The 21,261-nt window shown below is 37.0% G+C and overlaps 3 protein-coding genes across 3 annotated transcripts; 2 read left to right on the top strand and 1 right to left on the bottom strand.

Annotated features, from left to right (window-relative positions):
• Positions 1-383: 383 nt before the first annotated feature.
• Positions 384-7,219, bottom strand: drg2 (developmentally regulated GTP binding protein 2). The gene is made up of 13 exons (XM_051888299.1): positions 7,153-7,219; positions 6,823-6,922; positions 6,552-6,712; positions 6,386-6,475; positions 6,199-6,259; positions 6,011-6,101; positions 5,854-5,926; positions 4,907-4,997; positions 4,729-4,826; positions 4,455-4,620; positions 3,739-3,797; positions 761-814; positions 384-669 (listed from the first exon to the last, which is right to left on the bottom strand). The coding sequence occupies exons 2-13, from the start codon at positions 6,884-6,886 to the stop codon at positions 583-585; spliced, it is 1,095 nt and encodes a 364-aa protein (XP_051744259.1). The 5' UTR covers positions 6,887-6,922; positions 7,153-7,219; the 3' UTR covers positions 384-582.
• Positions 7,220-8,130: 911 nt separating this feature from the next.
• On the top strand, positions 8,131-11,243 carry gfer (growth factor, augmenter of liver regeneration (ERV1 homolog, S. cerevisiae)). Its single transcript, XM_051888301.1, has 3 exons — positions 8,131-8,377; positions 9,723-9,931; positions 10,037-11,243. Exons 1-3 carry the CDS (start codon positions 8,168-8,170, stop codon positions 10,197-10,199), a joined length of 582 nt encoding a protein of 193 aa, XP_051744261.1. The 5' UTR covers positions 8,131-8,167; the 3' UTR covers positions 10,200-11,243.
• A 2,374-nt stretch (positions 11,244-13,617) lies between these two features.
• On the top strand, positions 13,618-19,803 carry syngr3a (synaptogyrin 3a). Its single transcript, XM_051888300.1, has 4 exons — positions 13,618-13,946; positions 15,418-15,652; positions 15,875-16,020; positions 17,779-19,803. Exons 1-4 carry the CDS (start codon positions 13,845-13,847, stop codon positions 17,980-17,982), a joined length of 687 nt encoding a protein of 228 aa, XP_051744260.1. The 5' UTR covers positions 13,618-13,844; the 3' UTR covers positions 17,983-19,803.
• The last annotated feature ends 1,458 nt before the right edge of the window (positions 19,804-21,261 follow it).

Here is a 21,261-nt window from a genome sequence, read left to right on the forward strand (position 1 = left end):
TTGATCTTTTTAGACTATGTCGTGTTGGTTTTAGGGGTTTGTAAAATACAGCTAAGCCAGGATTGGTCGAATTCATCTGCATACGTACAATTTTGATCTTTATGATGGTCATTGCTTTGTGTTGAGACTTTTCTTTGTCACTTTACCCTGGAATTCTTATATATTTTCTTTTATATATCTACAAATCTATTTTCTGTCTAGTTGGGCTTCATCTGACTGAGTTCACATGATTCATTTTTTTTACTTAGATATTTCTTTGCAAATATCTAACTTTCAGTTTATTTCCAGAATTAAACTACAGGTTGAATTCCAGATTTTTCAAATAGTCTCAGACTTAATGGTTTAAAAAAAAAAAAAAAAAAACACATTATGAAAGGCACAAATAAGAACAAAGATCTGAATATTATTTATTTGAATGGGTTTTGTTAAGATGATTTTCATAAACAAAATCACTTTTTAACTGATGACCACAGGTTTTTCCCATAAAGTTCTGTGAAAAATTGCAGCTGTTAACAGAAAACTGTTCTGTTATGCATGTATCAAATGTTCTGTTGATACTGTAGTGGATCTGAAGACTAGATTTTATTTCTTCACGATCTGAATGACATCCTCGTGTTCCATGATGTGTGTCAGTCCTACTCTCTGAGGACTGTACTTTGTGCTTGTTCCCTGTGGTGCAAAAAGACAGTAGTTGTTGAAGAAAAGCACATACAGAACAAAAGCAAGAGTATGTTTCTCTTCAGGTGAAGGAGAACCTTACCCAAACAAGTGCGTACTTGAACTGGCTAGCTAAAGTCCTGTGGATTCTGTGACACTGGAAGAAATAAGAGGAGCAATCATCAATCTGGGGTGCGTTTCCCAAAACCATCGTTAGCCAACTATGGTCAGAAGTTCCACTGAACTCTATTGGTAATGACGAAGCTTGCGCCCATAGCTGGCTTTGCAACGCAGAACTGATGGATACTTCATACAAGAGATTGACATATAGAGAAGAAGTGGCTAAAAGTGATGTCCAGCCTAGGAAAATTGACATCTTCACCCTTTATTCAAATTATTGTTAAAAAGGTGTTACAGATTTTGTAAACATACTGTGTAGTTGTGCTTGGAGTCAATTTATAAGACAATGAAACACAAAATTGTGCAGATATAACTTTTGGCCAGGCTGTCATATTAACAAATTATAAAACAACAAAATATTAACAACTGATTATATTGTAGTGAATTGTTTTTCCTGAGAGCTTCTTGCTTTTCCATGCATTTTTTTCCATAGTAAAATAAAACTTATTGCTGTAGTTTACCCCTATTTTGCCAAATAATTTTGCCAGATAAATACCTTAACCAAGTTTAATGTTTTGTTCTTCCCTCATATTTAAAAAAAAATATGAAATATTTTCCTTTATTATGATGGTTTAAATTGAACTTGTAGGGTCATTAAAAACAAATATCCCCTCCGGACATCACGTTTGGCACTACTATATACAGTGGATACGGAAAGTATTCAGACCCCCTTAAATTTTTTACTCTTTGTTATATTGCAGCCATTTGCTAAAATCATTTAAGTTCATTTTTTTTCCTCATTAATGTACACACAGCACCCCATATTGACAGAAAAACACAGAATTGTTGACATTTTTGCAGATTTATTAAAAAAGAAAAACTGAAATATCACATGGTCCTAAGTATTCAGACCCTTTGCTCAGTATTTAGTAGAAGCACCCTTTTGATCTAATACAGCCATGAGTCTTTTTGGGAAAGATGCAACAAGTTTTTCACACCTGGATTTGGGGATCCTCTGCCATTCCTCCTTGCAGATCCTCTCCAATTCTGTCAGGTTGGATGGTAAACGTTGGTGGACAGCCATTTTTAGGTCTCTCCAAAGATGCTCAATTGGGTTTAAGTCAGGGCTCTGACTGGGCCATTCAAGAACAGTCACAGAGTTGTTGTGAAGCCACTCCTTCGTTATTTTAGCTGTGTGCTTAGGGTCATTGTCTTGTTGGAAGGTAAACCTTCGGCCCAGTATGAGGTCCTGAGCACTCTGGAGAAGGTTTTCGTCCAGGATATCCCTGTACTTGGCCGCATTCATCTTTCCCTCGATTGCAACCAGTCGTCCTGTCCCTGCAGCTGAAAAACACCCCCACAGCATGATGCTGCCACCACCATGCTTCACTGTTGGGACTGTATTGGACAGGTGATGAGCAGTGCCTGGTTTTCTCCACACACACCGCTTAGAATTAAGGCCAAAAAGTTCTATCTTGGTCTCATCAGACCAGAGAATCTTATTTCTCACCATCTTGGAGTCCTTCAGGTGTTTTTTCATGTGTCTTGCACTGAGGAGAGGCTTCCGTCGGGCCACTCTGCCATAAAGCCCCGACTGGTGGAGGGCTGCAGTGATGGTTGACTTTCTACAACTTTCTCTCATCTCCCGACTGCATCTCTGGAGCTCAGCCACAGTGATCTTTGGGTTCTTCTTTACCCCTCTCACCAAGGCTCTTCTCCCCCGATAGCTCAGTTTGGCCGGACGGCCAGCTCTAGGAAGGGTTCTGGTCGTCCCAAACGTCTTCCATTTAAGGATTATGGAGGCCACTGTGCTCTTAGGAACCTTAAGTGCAGCAGAAATTTTTTTGTAACCTTGGCCAGATCTGTGCCTTGCCACAATTCTGTCTCTGAGCTCTTCAGGCAGTTCCTTTGACCCCATGATTCTCATTTGCTCTGACATGCACTGTGAGCTGTAAGGTCTTATATAGACAGGTGTGTGGCTTTCCTAATCAAGTCCAATCAGTATAATCAAACACAGCTGGACTCAAATGAAGGTGTAGAACCATCTCAAGGATGATCAGAAGAAATGGACAGCACCTGAGTTAAATATATGAGTGTCACAGCAAAGGGTCTGAATACTTAGGACCATGTGATATTTCAGTTTTTCTTTTTTAATAAATCTGCAAAAATGTCAACAATTCTGTGTTTTTCTGTCAATATGGGGTGCTGTGTGTACATTAATGAGGAAAAAAAATGAAGTGATTTTAGCAAATGGCTGCAATATAACAAAGAGTGAAAAATTTAAGGGGGTCTGAATACTTTCCGTACCCACTGTATATAAAAAGGTATAAAACTATATGTACAGTCAAACCAAAAAATATTCAGACATCTATTTTAACTAGTAGGTGCAGGACATTAAAGCTCATTTATGTAAGTGAGGATAGCAAAATAAATTAAACATATTATATATTATATATAAAGTAAACATATATGTGACATATTATACCTAAAAATTCTTTATACAGTGGACTACCAGTAAAATTTATACAAATTTGGAACCAAAAATTATTCAGACACTTTGACCTGACCATTTTTTGCTTAAGTGTTATCTGACATAGTTAAGATTAATATTTTCTGACACAGTTTAACTCTGAGATCTTGTCATATGTAATTTTTTTAAACTATAGTGAATAAACTGTATTAATGAATGAAATTTTCAAGGTGTCTGAATAAATTTTGGTTTGACTGTATACGTGTATGAGGATTTAGTTAACAGCATATAAAATAGAAATACACATATTCAGGTATACAAATATTTTTCCACAGGGCACAACATTTCATTAATCATGCGGTTTTCTAAAATGAACAAATATGAAAAAATATTTTGGTTAAAGGTGCTGAGTATGTTTTACCACAGGTTGACCACTATGTAACACATAAATAAAGTTACAGGTAACACAGGACAACAAAACAGAGACATACCACATGTTCAACTGAAGCTCCTCGTCTCATGATTATAGGGTCACCAAAATCTGGTCGTTCTACACAACAATAAAAAAAGAGGGTAAACATTGGGGAACATTTTTTTAACAGGAAATGAACACCAATGCATCTCTTCAAAATAGGCTTTTTCAGTACAGATCCCCTCTTATAACCTTGGGTTGAAAATCACCCATATTATTCTTTAAATTATATAGAGAACTGGTTAACTCTATAATAATAAAATCCTTTAGTTAAAACTTTGTAAAAAGTACTGTACAGCAAAGAAACGTAGCACTCGCTCAATTCTTATGAGAAGGGAAACTTCCTAAACTGAAGTTAAGATTTAAATTTAAGAGGAATGCTTTAACACCAAATGTGAACCTTAATCCAGCCCACTTTTTCCAGCAGATGGAAAACAGCGTCCCCACCAAAATGAACCAAAATCTGATGCCAAACAGACTTGATTTACACTAAAAACTCTAATAAATCATTAATAGATTAAAATAATCTAACTCTAATCTCAATTAAATTGCTAAAAAGGTTAATTAATTTAACATATCAATACAAAACAAGCAGCTTTGTCATAATTAAATACAGTAAATAGAGGGAGGCCTTCAAATATGTTGGACAACGGGTGGCCTTTGAAAAGCACTGCTCTAGTGAGAAAGCCCCCTAAAATTTTAAATAACTAAAATATGAGGACAAAAAAGGCACACCTCCTCTCTTCTTGGTATATATGCAGATCAGAGCCAGGTATTCCCATAACTGCTCAAGGAGGTAGTCTAGATTCAGTTTCATGCCACAACTGATGACTACACTGTTAGCTTTATGAGCCAGACGATCCACTTCCTCGATAGATATCTGGTCCACTTTGTTGTACACCTGTAATTAGATTAAGAATTAATAATCTTTTTCAAATTTGCCAACATACTTTTCAATCTGAGAAGCTTTGCATTAGGCTGATACTTGAATTGAAATATATATACTCACATATAAGCAAGGCATGTATACTCTGTTTCCCACAATGACATCAATAAACTCATCTGGAGTGCTGTCCTCTCTGAACAAAACCTCAGCATTGAAGATTTCTGCAGTCGTGTTAAGGTAGACGTGTCGCTTATCATTAGAGGAAAATTAAACAAAGTGACTAAACTAGGCAAAAGGATACTGTACTCATGGAGAATGAGCTGAACAAGCTTCTCAGAGCAGTGTGTGAGAGGAACCGTTGAATTGTACGATAAGCCACCACCTTTTTTAGGCTGAAAAACAGACATTTCACATGTGAACAGATAAAATATGCAAGAGGAATGTTTCAGGATATCTGTGTGTGATCCTGACAGTCTCAGTATTTCTGAAGCTCAGGAGAATTTCACATGTAGTGCTTCAAATTGCTAAATCGTTATGTTTGACACAATGATTAAAAAGTGCTTATACTGGTTCAAAAGTTTGGGGTCGGTAAAATTTGAAATGTTTTTGAAATAAGTCTCTTATGTTCACCAAAGTTGCATTTATTTGATCAAAAACACAGTAAAAACAGTAACACTGTGAAATATTACCATTTAAAATGTCTGTTTTCTATCTGAATATACATTAAATTGTAATTTATTCCTATGATGACAAAGCTGAATTTTTGCATCATTACTCCAGTCATCAGTGTCACATGATCCTTCAGAAATCATAATAATATGATGATTTGATGATCAAGAAACATTTATTATTATTATCAATGTGGAAAACAGTTGTGCTGCTCAATATGTTTGTTGAAACAGTGATACATTTTTTCAGGATTATTTGATGAATAGAAAGTACAAAAGAACAGCATTTCTCTGAAATTTTGTAACATTATAAATGTTTTTACTGTCACTTTTGATCAATACATCCTTCATCCTTGAAATTTCTTTAAAAAAAAAAAAAAATGTTTTACTGGCATTTTTTAAAAGGTTGGAAAATCTGTTACAGCTTGACACTTTTGTCATTTTAATATTATTGTCAACTAAAAAAAATGATAATGTATTTTGGTGAGTAAAGTGGATTAAAATTAATGAATGAGACTCAACAAAATAAAAGACTAAATTTAAAGTGCATGTTAGTCAATAGACAAACTGAATCACTGACCTTAAAATAGATATTTGGTTTGGGCCGGTTGAGTCTAATGCCGACAGATTCAAGTTCTTTTTCCAGAAGTTCTCTGAAGAACAAAACAACAATCGTCAAACAGAACAATAGTGCAAATATTGCAAACATTATCCAAAGACTACATGTTTTAACTCACCTCTGAACCTCTCCTTTCGTTGCATCCAACATCATGATGACCACATCCGCAGTTCTGGCCACAGCAATGACCTGTCTACCTCTGCCCTTACCTTTAAAACAAGAACACATGAATTTCACAGAGAAAGGGCACATTTAATATGTCAATATGAAAATACACATAAAAATGTACATTACAAATGAACATACCTTGTGCAGCCCCTTCAATGATACCAGGCAAATCCAGCAGCTGTATGTTGGCACCTTTGTACTAGAATTGAATGTATATGATATTTACAAGATTATAATATTATAATAACAATAGTAATAATAAAAGCAGAAATAAGATATAAACAAAGACAGAGATGAAAGAGAAATATTTTAACATGAATGATACCTCAATGACACCAGGAATGCAGGTCAAGGTGGTGAACTCATATGAAGCCGCTTCACTTTCTGTTGATGTCATTAAACTGAGAAAGGTAGACTACAGGAAATACCATAAATTAGAGCATGTCTTGACCATCATAAATACAATATGGCACAGTCAGTGTCATTGTTACCTTGCCAACGGAGGGGAATCCAATCAGAGCCACTCTAGCATCGCCAGATTTCATAACATCAAAGCCTTCACCTTTGGCTCCAGCTGATTTTGAGGGCTCCAGAAGCTGGGCTCTGTACTTGGCTAGCTTGGCTTTCAATAAACCCAGATGGTACTCAGTTGCTGCAAAACAAGTTTGGAACTAATCAGGATTTAATTGATGAAGAGTAAGCAGATACAAAGCAACAAAAGGCCCACTGGACATTTAAAGCAGGGTCTCTTTCTTGACTTACCTTTATTCTTCTGCGTTCGAGAGATTTCTCTCTCTATCTCCGCTATCTTTTCCAGAATCCCCATTGTCAATGAAGTGTGAAATATTTCCTAATGTGAAGCCTGTGAACATAACAGTAGTATGAAATAAGGCATGTCCATCTGCTCTCTAGCTACGTTGTCAGTAGTAAGCTAAGCTAGTAGGCACTTATATCAAACTTATCAAACACTGTTGCAGATTGATATGTCATACAACTATCGTAACAAATGGCTATTTGTATCAATTCAACACTTCTGAAAGTATCAAACATTGTCACTCGTGTATTTAAAGAAGTAAATGCTGTAATAATTACAGTTTTCTGCAGCCCGAACTCCGCAGCATGGACTGCTGGTGACGTCACCACTCGCTGGAGGACAGTGCTGCACAGAAATTGCTCCGGTGTGAAACTAATTCTTTACTTTTTAACTCCTGAACGTATATATTTTTTAAAATATAGCACTTACATTTATTGTGATATGTCAGTTATATTTTTACCCGTTGATGCTATACTGTGGATAATTTACACAAGACCAACACGTGGTTAACAACAAACGTTCCTATCATGCATACCAGTGGTTGGAATTCAATTCCGACTCATTTCTGCGAATCGGTTCATTTGAGCAGTCGTTTCACAAACTCGATTTAGTGATTATTTCAAGTCAACACGTACTTACTTCGGAATTTGGTCCCTTGCATACAGTCGTGGAATAACATTCTAGTAACGCCAGGTGAAGGCACATATCGTCGTTCATGAATAATTCAGTATGCTCATTCAGAAGAACCGACTCAAAAGAACGATTCGTTGACATGGGACAAGGTTGCCAATTCCGCGGTCTTCCCGAGGAATTCTTTTAATCTGTTGCCACGGATTTATTTCCCCCCAGGATTAAATGTTTGACATATTGCATAGATGATTACATTTTAATGAAATGCTTATATTAAAATATTTTACTCTACAAAATATAAAACTGCACTATAGTAGATGGGGAATAGTAGAACAAGATCTTAAAACTGTAAATAGTTCATTTTCAAATAGCTAACAAATAAAGACTAACTACCCCCAGTTATGTATTTTGTTTACCAGCTGTTAATCTTAAGGTAAGATAATTTTATTTATGAAAACACAATGTGTTTATAATTTACGTCTATACAGTTATTTTCAAGTTGAAATTGGATGTAATACACAACAACGACTGTAAAATATTTGTTTTGGGGTACATGAGTGGCATATTTTAAGACAGGTTTTGATATTTGGACTAGATTGGGCTGGGTTTATTTCGGAGATCTGGCAACCCTGGTAGTACATAACACATCGTGCGATTTTAAACATGGCAGCCTCTGCCGGGTCGCGATCTTCCACGAGTAACAACACTGGTATGGAGGGTTTCCCTTTCCCCGTGGTTAACAGACCAACAGAGGACAGTACGAGTAAAGATCAGACCACTACCGGAGAACCGAAAAAGAAACCGTGCCGAGCGTGTACGGATTTTAAATCATGGATGAAGTTGCAGAAACAGACGTCCTCAGTCTCAGTGCAGGTGAACAGTAGAGTATTGATCTCTGACAGTGAAACAACAATTTTGAATGTACTATATTCCGGGGTCAAATACCCGTGAAAACAAAATAGCTTGAATGACAACTAAACACATCCTTGCTGAACTTAGACAGACTTGTCAGTACAATTGTATCGGTGAAGGTTTGGATTTTTGACATTTTAGAATGACATTCAACTTTCCTCTCTCGTACTATAGTTTTACTATAGTAACACTAAATGTAGTAATAACTATGGTATATTTTGTCATAAATATTTTAGATTCATAATAAATAATCTATTTTAGGGGAGTAAGGGAATCTATTTTTATGACAATTATGGCAGTTTTAGTTATACTTTCTAAATATATTGGCTACCATAATACTATTATAAGTGAATTCAGTAGTTTTTTATAGTGCTTCTCAACAAGGGGACATCAGTAAACTTCCAAGGGGGATGCAGGATGACATAATTATAGTGTTATAAAATATAAATATAATAATGAAATAAATATGTAAAATAATCAAATTCTTAATATAAATTAAAATGCTAAAAAAAACAACAACATAAAACTAAGATTTAAACTGAAATCATATTTCTATTTTACTCCCTCTGTAACTTTTTTTTATAATGAAGAACATACAGTTCTTGAAACTTTTGGAATCACAAAATGAATTGTGATTTATTTATGCAATACATCAATACTCTCAGTTTCTCTTAATAAAAGTAGTTTGAAAGTTAGCAGATTAATTACATCAGAAATATCTGAGCCTGTGGGGGAGGGGGCTTTGAATAATTTATTTGACATCGGAGGGCTTCGAGTCAAAAAGTTTGAGAACCACTGTTTTATAGGAACCATAGTTACACTGAACCAATTGGTAAAAGAGACCAGTCATGGTTATAGTTACTTGTCAAGAAAGTTCTGTCATGAAACTCTAGATGGTGCAGACTAAACCTTCAAATACTGGTCAACATTAGCGAGAGCAGCGCACTTTCAGAAACCCTCCACCTTCCCCAGCTCCACCTGTGTAGGTCTGCTATGAGAAATTCGTGTATGCTATACTGTACAGTAGCAGCATGTCGTGTGTATATATGTATAGCGAGTCCCGTACTTGCTCTACAGCAGCAGTGACGTAGCAGATCTATTCCGCCAAGACCAAACATATCATCATTGTCATATCCATTACCATGCCAAACACTCAGAAAGTTGTCATGATAGAACTATAGTTCAGCTGCCAGAGCATGGCACCAACCCTAGGTCATGGGTTCAACACAATAATGTTGTGCTAAGACAGTTGCTATTGTTTCCAGGTCCCTCACAGTAAACAATCATATTTATGATATTTGAACAGGAGAGCAGGGCGGTGGAGGAAACTAAGCCTGTCGAATGCCCTCTGGACAGAGAGGAACTGGGCAGGAGCTCATGGTCTTTTCTTCACACTATGGCTGCATATTATCCAGACACACCGACCACAGAACAACAGGGGGAGATGACACAGTTCATCAACCTCTTCTCAAAGGTTTTCCCATGTGATGAATGTGCAGAGGACCTGAGATCAAGGTTGTCATCATTTATATTTTTATGTTTGTCCTTTTTAGCAGACACATTGCAATGTTTACATTTATGTTTGGTAGCATGTGTTTCAATGATCTTGTCTCTTATCAGATTGAAATCAAATCATCCAGACGCTAGCAGCCGGCACAACCTCTCACAGTGGCTGTGTCGCCTCCATAATGACATCAATATCCGGTTAGGCAAGCCGGAGTTTGACTGCAGCAGGGTGGATGAGCGATGGCGAGATGGCTGGAAAGATGGTTCTTGTGACTGAAAATGTCCAACACAGTCATGAACTAAATATAGTCACATACTGATTCTGTGGACCTGTCATTTTTGTTGCAACAAATACGACCTGTAGGGCCATTCAGGAGTCATGCATAAACATATACATGTTGACTTTGCACTTAAAGGGTTAGTTCACCCAAAAATGAAAATTCTGTCAATAATTACTCACCCTCATGTCGTTCTACACCCTAAAGACCTTCGTTCATCTTCAGAACACAAATTAAGATATTTTTTTGCCAGCAAGATCATTTACACTTTCAAGCACCCAGAAAGCTACTAAAGACATATTTAAAACAGTTCATGTGACTTAAACCCTAATATTTAAGGTTGAAGCTTTACGAATCTTTTGTTTCGAATCAGTGGTTCAGAGCGCCAAAATCACATGAATTCAGTAAACGAGGCTTTGTCACATAAGTGTTTTGAAACTTAAATAGTTCACGTGACTTTGGCAGTTTGATACGTGCTCCGAACCACTGATTCCAAACAAAAGATTTGTGAAGCTTTGAAGCTTCATGAAGCAGTGTTTTAAAACCGCCCTTCACTAGATATTGTTTAATATAGTTGCTATTTTGTTTTTATGGTGCACAAAAAGTATTCTCGTCACTTTATAATATTAAGGTTGAACTGTTTTAAATATGTTTTTAGTACCTTTCTAGGCATTGAAAAAGGAAATTAACTTGCTGGCAATAGAGGCCTCACTGAGCCATTGGATTTCATCAAAAATATCTTAATTTGTGTTCTGAAGATGAACGAAGGTCTTACGGGTGTAGAACGACATGAGGGTGATTAATCATGTTATTTTCATTTTTGTGTGGACTAACCCTTTAAACATTGTTCTAACTGATATAATTTTTTATTAATATACAAATGTCTAAATTGTGCTTTTAATCAGTAGTTTGTCTGTCTACAAGACTATGGTGTTACAGCCCATACTTTTTTTGAATGAGCTCTTGATGGATGTAAATAGCCCAGAGGTAACTGGATGAACTCTGTTCCACAGATAGAAATAAAAATGTTCTATTTGTTTAGAGCAGTGGTTCTCAACTTTTTTGACTCCAAGGCCCCTCATTATCAAAGACAATGTTTGGACCCCCTGCCCACCAAGACACACTATATTGCCAAAAGTTTTGGGACGCCTGCCTTCATGTGCACATGAACTTTAATGACATCCCATTCTTAATCCGTAGGGTTTAATATGGAGTTGGCCCACCCTTTGCAGCTATTACAGCTTCAGCTCTTCTGGGAAGGCTTTCCACAAGGTTTAGGAGTGTGTTTATGGGAATTTTTGACCATTCTTCTAGAAGCGCATTTGTGAGGTCAGGCAGTGATGTTGGACAAGAAGGCCTGGCTCTCAGTCTCCGCTCTAATTCATCCCAAAGGTCTTCTATCAGGTTGAGGTCAGGACTCTGTGCAGGCCAGTCAAGTTCCTCCACACCAAACTCACTCATCCATGTCTTCATGGACCTTGCTTTGTGCACTGGTGCGCAGTCAACAGGAAGGGGCCATCCCCAAACTGTTCCCTCAAAGTTGGGAGCATAAAATTGTCCAAAATGTCTTGGTATGCTGAAGCATTAAGAGTTCCTTTCACTGGAACTAAGGGGCCAAGCCCAACCCCTGAAAAACAACCCCACACCATAATCCCCCCTCCACTAAACTTTACACTTGGCACAATGCAGTCAGGCAAGTACCGTTCTCCTGGCAACCGCCAGACCCAGACTCATCCATCGGATTGCCAGACAGAGAAGCGTGATTCGTCACTCCAGAGAACACGTCTCCACTGCTCTAGAGTCCAGTGGCGGCATGCTTTACACCACTGCATCCGATGCTTTGCATTACACTTGGTGATGTAAGGCTTGGATGCAGCTGCTCGGCCATGGAAACCCATTCCATGAAGCTCTCTACGCACTGTTCTTGAGCTAATCTGAAGGCCACACGAAGTTTGGAGGTCTGTAGCTATTGACTCTGCAGAAAGTTGGCGACTTCTGCGCACTGTGAGCCTCAGCATTTGCTGACCCCGCTCTGTGATTTTATGTGGTCTACCACTTTGTGGCTGAGTTGCTGTTGTTCCCAATTGCTTCCACTTTGTTATGATACCACTAACAGTTGACCGTGGAATATTTAGTAGTGAGGAAATTTCACAAATCGACTTATTGCACAGGTGGCAACCTATCATGGTACTACGCTTGAATTCACTGAGCTCCTGAGAGCAACCCATTCTTTCACAAATGTTTGTAGAAGCAGTCTGCATGCCTAGGTGCTTGATTTTATACACCTGTGGCCATGGAAGTGATTGAAACACCTGAATTCAATGATTTGGAGGGGTGTCCCAATATTTTTGGCAATATAGTGTATTTCCTATACTTCTGCTGTAATGACAAAGCTGCTAATTTTCAAAGTTCAAAGATTTCCATGCTATTTCCATGCTTTTAAAATTTCCTCAAACATACAGACAGATGATTTCAGCTTACATTTTCATTTTTAGCTTTTAAAGGAATCGTTCACCCAAAAATGAAATTTCTGCCATCGTTTACTCACCCTCATGTCATTCCAAACCTGTATGAGTTTCTTTCTTCTGCTGAATTCAAAAGAAGATATTTTGAAGATTGTCGGTAACCAAACAGTTGATGGGCCCCATTGACTTCCATAGTATTTTTTTTTTCCATATTGTGCAAGTCAACGGTGGCCCATCAAATGTTTCGTTACCCATATTCTTCAAAATATCTTCTTAAATTCATTCAGGTTTGGTACAACTTGAGGGTGAGTAAATGATGATGATGATCTGTCCCTTAAAAGTCATCTTGCAGACCCCTGGGAAGTGTGCTGAGGTCTCCTAGTGGGTCCCAGCCCCTGGTTGAAAACCACAACAGTCTCTACATTAATAATAATATACAGGAAGGGGTAAAAACAATGAATCATGGGTCATGTTCAACTGCATCAAGTTAAGCTTTTTAAAGTAAGCAAAACTGCCTGCATTTGCATGCTTATTTGCTATTAACAAATGTGGCGAAGATAGGCTACATTATTATGTACCGAATACTGTAGCTTAGTTCTCCCACATTGCTTTTCTTATGATGCTTGCTTTTTATTTATGCACTTATTTGCTGTAAGCCAGACTGCATCATCTTAGAATTGCACTCATTTACATGAACCTACATAAGTATGTTGTGATAGTCAAAACAATATAATTCCAAACCTGTATGACTTTAAGCAGAACACAAACAAAAAAATATGCTTAAAAAACATTAGGGTCCAAACAACACTGGACCCTATTGACTTTATTATATGCACAGTTTAGTTTTGTAGTCCTGCATCCAGTGTTTGTCCTATAGCACCATGGACCTTCACTGTGTGCAGTCTGAAATGATAATAAAGCTATACTGACTATATTATATTCTGCATGCCCCCCAAAATGTTCAATTTGGCCGCTTGTTGGTGAAGCTCCCATATGAAGTTGTCGCTCTCTCAGCTGAGGACGTGATGTAGTCGGTAGATGTTGCTGTGGAGAATGTAACAGCGAGATTGCGCACGCCTCTGACAGGCAGTGGGGTGTGTGAGTGTGTGTGTGTATGTGTGCGAGTGTGTTTGCCTACCTCGACCAAGAGCCCAGAGCCTGAATAACAGTAGGAAGAAAATGGACGGAGTGGGTTCATTTGGCGCTGGGAGAGCCGGGGCTGCGTTCGACCCTTTCGCCTTTATTCAGCAGCCGCAGACCATCCTTAGAATATTATCATGGGTAAGACATTCATTTACCTACAGATAGTCATGTCAGCCTAGAGGAGACAAATGTAGTCTGTGAGAATATCCCAGAATTTTTTTTTTTTTATCACACGCTCATTTAATAATTTAACGAGGTCATTTGGGAAATATGACGCTCATATAGATATGCGTTTATTTGCGACATGTAAGATTATTTTTTTCGTTTATATTTGACGTATTGATGTCATGAAGCGTATTTGCCTCTGGTGACAAGATTACTCATGTGATTCATTCTAGAATAATAACATATAAAAGAATGAATATACATACATGCGCTCATTCTTGAATATTTGATGTAGTTTCGTTTGTTATTGTGAGATTAATTCGTGTATAATAGCATTAGTCTATATTATTATGTATTATATTTATCAATAGGCCTATCACTATAGGCGTGACTTCAAATAGCCTATATAGATGAACGTTTCTTTTCATGCGATATAAGGTTTTTCAGTAAGAACATCATTGTAGTGTGTCTAAAAACATAGCGAATGTGTCATTTTGAGCGTCGTATGTGTTTGATCATGAAATGCTGTTTAGAGAGGCAGCCCACTAGGTTTGATCCGCAGCCACGGTCTGCTTCTATATGACCGGCTCCTCGATTCTGATTGGTTGTTGCTTTACTATACGCTCTTGTACTGTTACTTCCATTTGATTTGATTTTGCATCAGACAAACACATCACGTGAACCATTGCTTTGTGCAATAAAATTCTCTTTCAGTCAAGTGTTTTTATTTCTTGTAAAAAAAAAAAAAAAAAAAAAAAAAAAAAAAAATAGGTTAAATATTTTCAGAAATAAAAGATTTAATACAGAACATATGAAAATATTGATTACAGTAGGCCTACATAATGTTAATTGAATAGCATTGTGATGGTCATACAGCGGATCTTATTATGACTGTGTAAGTTTATCTTTCTGTTTCATTTTTTAATTGAAATATTATTTTTTAAACATAGATAGACACTTTATAATAACTTTAATTAAGAACATTAACAAACATTACTATACTATATATATATATATATATATATATATTCTCTACAGACCAAGGTGTATATAATCAGGGAGTTGACAAACATCAAGATTTTAGGTTAAAATTTATGTATAATTTATAAATGTAGAAAGGAAAATGTGTATATTTTAGCTTTTATAGCTGGTCACCATTTTACATATTTCACATTTTAAATAAATTTTTACTTATGTTACTAAAAGGTTCTTGCACTTCCCAAAGTACAAATATAGTCTCTCAATTAATATGAGAGATCAAAACTGTAACTGTAATTCGTGTGACAGGAAGCGTCTGCTTGACACTTCATGTCAGCTGCCTTTATACAGTATGATAGTATTTAATGTAATAGTATATTAAATATTTAATGTCATTTATAATGGTTTTAACAGCACTATCATAAAAAAACACATCATTAAGACATGCATATCTTTTCCTCTGCAGATCTTCTCAATAGTGGTGTTTGGATCCATAATAAATGAAGGCTATGTCAACCACGGCAGCGAGAGGCTCTATTGCGTTTTCAACAAGAACAACAATGCCTGCAACTATGGGACCACCATTGGGCTCATAGCATTTCTAGCCTGCATTTTCTTCATTATCCTTGACATGAAGTTCCAACAAATCAGCAGTATTAAAGACAGAAAGAAGGCAGTGATGCTGGACATTGGATTTTCAGGTAAACAATAAGAGCAAGCCAAAACAGACTCAGACTCTCTATGACTGCATGCTATTTTTAAGCTGTGAATTATTCATGGGGTCTGGCAACGATTCATGATTTGCACAGAAGTACTGTACCACTTTTATTTGTGATTTTGACTATTTATGTAAACATGTGTGCAGTATAGTAAACTATATTGCCATTATTAGTCTAATATATGTATTTTGTGCATGATTGCAGGTTTCTGGGCATTTTTGTGGTTTGTTTGTTTCTGCTTCTTGGCCAACCAATGGCAACGCACCACCCCAGATGAGCTGCCCTTAAATCAGGGAGCGGATGCTGCCAGAGCAGCCATAACCTTCTCCTTCTTCTCCATCTTCACCTGGGTAAATGAGAAAATGGAAATGAAAACACATTTTTCTGTCATTTTATGAGTGACCGCCATTCCTGCAGAACACCAATCCATTTTGAGTTCATGAGTACATGAGTAAGTTGTTAAATCATGACCTATCTCATCAACATTAGCTTGCTCTACATACTGGTTTCAGCCCTCAGGGGATTTGGGAACATGTAATAGAATTACTTCCTTTTCCCTGGCCATGAATGAGGATAAGAATAGTGTTTGGTGGTGTGTCCTGATGTGAGAGAAGCAATGACAGCGTAAGAAAGCAGTCACATTTCTTACAGTTACTGAACAAGAGTGAATTGTATATCTCATCTTTGATCTTTAGTAATTGTTACATCAATGATTCATGGTTTTTTATATACAGTGTTGGGGAAAGTCACTATTGAAAGTAATGCATTACAATATTGCGTTACTCCCTAAAAAGTAACCAATTGTGTTACTTTTTATGGAAAGTAATGTGTTGCATTAATTTTTCTCATTTGGGCTGGGCTGGGCTTGTTTGTTTGTTTTTATAATAACAAAAAAGTTCTATTTTTGGAAAGTGTTAAGGCCCTTTTACACCAAAAGTGAAATGAATAAGCCTCAGGCTGAAGGAAATGCAAATTCACGCCTGCTCAGTAGAGGGCGCAGCTCAAACAAACAAGCGTTTCAGCTGAGCTGCCATTCTGGATCACAGAAGAATAGGGCCCTGTCCCAAATGGCACACTTCATGTGCATTTTCGGTCTTGTGAACTTACAATGGCCGCTGCGTGCGCGTGTCCATTAAGCCCACAAGACCGTAGGGTGTCCCATTCGTCATTTAAGGGTGCTCGTGAGCGCCCCCTTTGCGGCTGCTATGCGCCCTCGATGCGTACTTCTGCTGAACCCACAAGACTACGCAGAGGACTTTACCGGGCAGTCAAAGCGGCATTAGGTCGTGAAAGTGCGGACTCAGAGGAAGACCGTGAGGGTTTAGGGTGCCATTTGGGACAGGGCTTTCGACGCAGGAGAAGAAATAAATGAGTAAATGTATGCTCACATTTAGTCTAAAACTAGTCTAGAATAACCATCATGTTTACACAGTGGGACTTACTCGCGATTTCTCTCAACATGGGGACAGGAGAGCTGTCAATCAGTAAATGGGAGAAAAAAGTAACTTGCGTTACTTATTTGAAAAAGTAATTAAGATATTTTGTTGTAAATTTAAAAGTAATGTGTTACTTTACTAGTTACTTACAAAAGGTACCAAAAGTAATCTGATTACATAACTCGTGTTACTTGTAATGCGTTACCCCCAACACTGTTTCTGGAAACCATGATACATTTATTTCAGCATTCTTTGATGAATAGAAAGTTAAAAAAAAAAATAGAAATCTACTGTAACAATATAAGTCTTTACTGGCACTTTTGATCAGTTTAATGTATCCTTGCTGGATAAAAAAACCCAAACTGTATATGTTTAATTCATATTTCTTGCAAGGACTTGCAAATGCTGTTATAATGTTTTGATAATATTGTGATAATGTTTCAGAATTTTGCTAAGCTAACAAATTTAGCCATATGACAAAAAAAAAAAAAAAAAAAAAAACTACTAAATGCCAAGTACTAGATTAATTTGGCACCAATATGACTGTAGTGCTTTCAGAAGAAGAAAAGTGGTTGCTTTCTTGGTACAAGTGGTCAGAGTTGAGAGTAGTTATTTTTAATGAGAGTTTGATACTAATATGTGACGTTGAGCTGCTTTCTCTTTGTATTTCAGGCTGGTTCGACTGTAAGAGCGGTGCAGAAGTACCTGCTAGGGACCGACATGACCCTGTTCACCACAGAGCACCTCGATGGCAATCCTCCCGTCCAGCCCTACCCCACCGTCACAAGCACCGAGCCCAACGACACATACCAGAGCCCACCCTTCACTGAGAACCTGGACTCCACCGCCCCAACCTACCAGGTGCCAATTTACTGAAACGCTGCCGAGTCCACGTGCGACGTCATTGGTCTGTCAGAATCAGTGTGAATGACTGGCACTGCTCTTCAAACTGAAGTGGTGTGACAATGTTCATAGGTAGTACCGTTCTGTGAACTTCTGTACAAGAATATGTTGATTGTGATTTCACTTTCGTTTGGAATATTACGTGTTAATTTATCAGCTGGGATGAAACTGGTTGAGGGGTATCAGTGTTGTATAAAAATGAAAAAGGTTACATTGCATGTATTATATTTAGAGAGCTATTAAGTGCCATGCATCCTAAACAATAACTTATATATTCAGTTTCCATAATGCTGTTGGGTACTGTATATAAAGTGCAATATCTGAAACATGGAATCACCAAACGTTTGACACATTTAAGTGTTCTCCAAGCTTATGAGAAAGGTGGTCTTCCTAAAAGAGGGTGGAGATTCGCTGTAGATAAGGGTGTCTTCTGTATCAAAGGTGTGTAAAAATGGTGTTGATTCAATGTTTGATTTAGTGAAGCTACTAAACCTGTAAAGACATAAAGAAAGATTTTATTTTGTCTGGATTTCGAACAAAAAAAAATATTAGTTGGAATTTTAAAAGCGAGGAATACAAATATAGTTATGTAAAAAGTTTAATTGGCATTTAAAATAATATTTTTAGGAATAATTTCACAAACCCGGACAAATGGTAAGTAAATTTGAATACACAACCGTTCAAAAGTTTACGGTCAGTAAGTTTTTTCAAAGAAATGAATACTTTTATTTAGTGAGGACACATTAGATTGATCAAAAATGACATAATGTTACCAAAAATCTCTATTTCAAATAAATGCTGCTCTTTTGAACTTTCTATTCATCAAAGAATTAAAAAAAAAAAAAAAACATGCATCACGGTTTTTAAGTATTAAGCAGCACAACTGTTTTCAACATTGATAATAATCAGAACTGTTTCTTGAGCATTAAATCATCATATCAGAATGATTTCTGAAGGATCATTTGACACTGAAGACTGGAGTAATGATGCTGAAAATTCAGAATAAAATTTACATTTTAAAATCTATTAAAATAGAAAACAGTTCTTTTAAATTGTAATAATATTTTACAATATTACTGTTTTTTATTGTATTTTTGATCAAATAAATGCAGCTTTGATGAGCATAAGAGACTCATCAAATCTTTACAGACCTCAAACGTTTGAACTGCAGTGTATATGCCAGTGTATGTGTTTGGGACACCCTTCAGATATTCATCAGTTGGCTGTTGTTAAAAAAAAAACAAACAAAAAAAAAGCGGTTTGGTGGCCATCATCAGTGCTTTGTCTGGTATGTGGTAGATTTTGGTAATGTTTCTGTGTTCAGAGATAGGGCAACATACAAAAATGATATTGATTGTACTTCAAAACATGTAAATGAAGTATGTTTGTGAAAGTGGTCAGGGTCTTGTGTTTCCTGTACTTAACTCTGCACTCCTTAAAATGCCTCATGGACCAATATTTAGGAGTAATTTACTGAGGTATGTTTTGCTGGATCAAAATTTGCACCTCTAAACAAGTACTATAGGCGATGAAGAGATGTATAATTAAAAGCCTTATTTAGTTTTTGTATTTGTACTCCTTTGAAGGATAAAGTGCAAAATTTGCATCAGTAAAAATGCCTTGACCTTGTCCATGACTCTTTTTAAACACATATTACATACTGTATTTGCAGGCAATATATCCCATCTTGTGATTGAAAGATGTACACAAAAGATTTGCTGTTGTAAGTCGGAATGTCTTCGGACTGCAGTTGTCAGACATTATGAAAATAAAGACATGTTTTTCATGCGTGGATCAACTGTAATTTGTCCTTTAATGACTTTCGCATGAAAGTGAATGGTCACGGAGGTCGTCAGTCCCTGATATTCTGCCTACACTCTTAAAGGGTTAGTTCACCTAAAAATGAAATTTCTGTCATTAATTACTCACGCTCATGTCGTTCCAAACCCATAAGACCTTCGTTCATCTTCAGAACACAAATTAAGATATTTTTGACGAAATCCGAGAGGTTTATGACTCCACTATATAGCAATATAACCACCACTGTCAAGGTCCAGAAAGATACTAAAGACATTTTTAAAATAGTCAATGTGACTACAGTGGTTCAACCTTAATGTTATGAAGCGATGATAATATTCTCGTCACTTCATAAAATTAAGGTTGAACCACTGTAGTCACTTTGGTTGAACACTGTAGTCACTATTTCAACAATGTCTTTAGTACCTTTCTGGACCTTGACAGTGGCGATTTTATTGCTGTCTATGGAGGAGTCACAGAGCTCTTGGATTTCATCAAATGATCTTAATTTGTGTTCTGAAGATGAATGAAGGTCTTATGGGTTTGGAACGACATGAGGATGAGTAATTAATAACAGAAATTTCATTTTTAGGTGAACTAACCGTTTAAGGCACATTCACTCCATGAAAAATAACTATATCAGTGTCCACACTAGCAGATTATATCATTCTGTTTATTATAAGCACGCGCTGCAGTTTTGTCATCTGCCGTTTTAAAAGCTTGAGCCCCTAAAGCAGGATGGATTCTGATTGGCTGTCAATGTTTTTATCATTCAACAGCTAGAAAAAAAATCTTCTGAAAGTGATCCCAACAATATCGGTTCTCTGTTTCTCGTTATAGTTGTGATGTGGACTCTGCTATTCTTTTATATTTAAGTGAAAAGTGAAAGTGACATGTGGCCAAGCATGGTGTCACAAATTTGTGCTCTGCATTTCACCCATCCAAGTGCACACACTAGTGAACACACATAGACACTCTGAATACACAACCGGAGCAGTGGGCAGTCGTTTTTGCTGCGGCGCCTGGGGAGCGATTGAGGGTTAGGTGGGTAATGAGAGTGGAAGAGAGCGCTGTTCATTCACTCTCACTACCTAAATTTCCTGCTAGTACTAAGACTCGAACCCACGACCTTCAGGTTACAAGTCTGACTCTCTAAACATTAGGCCAATTAGGTGTGAACGGCCTTTAGAAATAAATTTCTAAAGGGCGTTTTCAGTCACATCGATGCCATACATTATTAAAAATAAAGTTTCCAAAAGGAGTTTTTTTGCAGGGATGCCATAGAAGAACCATTTTTAGTTTCCCCCAAGAACCTTTCTGTGTAAGGTTTCTTAAAAGAACCTAGTTGTAAATATAAAGATTTGGTGCTCAAGAAACTTTTTTCCACTATAAAGAATCTTTTGTGCAGTGGAAAGTTTCCATGGATGTTCAAGTTTCTACATGGAACCACAGATG

The sequence above is a fragment of the Ctenopharyngodon idella genome, chromosome 3, assembly GCF_019924925.1.
Source record: "Ctenopharyngodon idella isolate HZGC_01 chromosome 3, HZGC01, whole genome shotgun sequence".
NCBI classification, from domain to species: Eukaryota; Metazoa; Chordata; class Actinopteri; order Cypriniformes; family Xenocyprididae; genus Ctenopharyngodon; species Ctenopharyngodon idella.

Coding starts and splice junctions, on each gene's coding strand:
- drg2 (XM_051888299.1), bottom strand. CDS start 6,886: ATGGGGATTCTGGAAAAGATAGCGGAGATAGAGAGAGAAATCTCTCGA. Junction 6,476..6,551: donor GATTCCCCTCCGTTGGCAAG/GTAACAATGACA, acceptor TATTTCCTGTAG/TCTACCTTTCTCAGTTTAAT. Junction 6,102..6,198: donor CATTGAAGGGGCTGCACAAG/GTATGTTCATTT, acceptor CTTGTTTTAAAG/GTAAGGGCAGAGGTAGACAG.
- gfer (XM_051888301.1), top strand. CDS start 8,168: ATGGCAGCCTCTGCCGGGTCGCGATCTTCCACGAGTAACAACACTGGT. Junction 8,378..9,722: donor CGTCCTCAGTCTCAGTGCAG/GTGAACAGTAGA, acceptor ATATTTGAACAG/GAGAGCAGGGCGGTGGAGGA. Junction 9,932..10,036: donor GCAGAGGACCTGAGATCAAG/GTTGTCATCATT, acceptor GTCTCTTATCAG/ATTGAAATCAAATCATCCAG.
- syngr3a (XM_051888300.1), top strand. CDS start 13,845: ATGGACGGAGTGGGTTCATTTGGCGCTGGGAGAGCCGGGGCTGCGTTC. Junction 13,947..15,417: donor TCCTTAGAATATTATCATGG/GTAAGACATTCA, acceptor TTTCCTCTGCAG/ATCTTCTCAATAGTGGTGTT. Junction 15,653..15,874: donor GCTGGACATTGGATTTTCAG/GTAAACAATAAG, acceptor GCATGATTGCAG/GTTTCTGGGCATTTTTGTGG.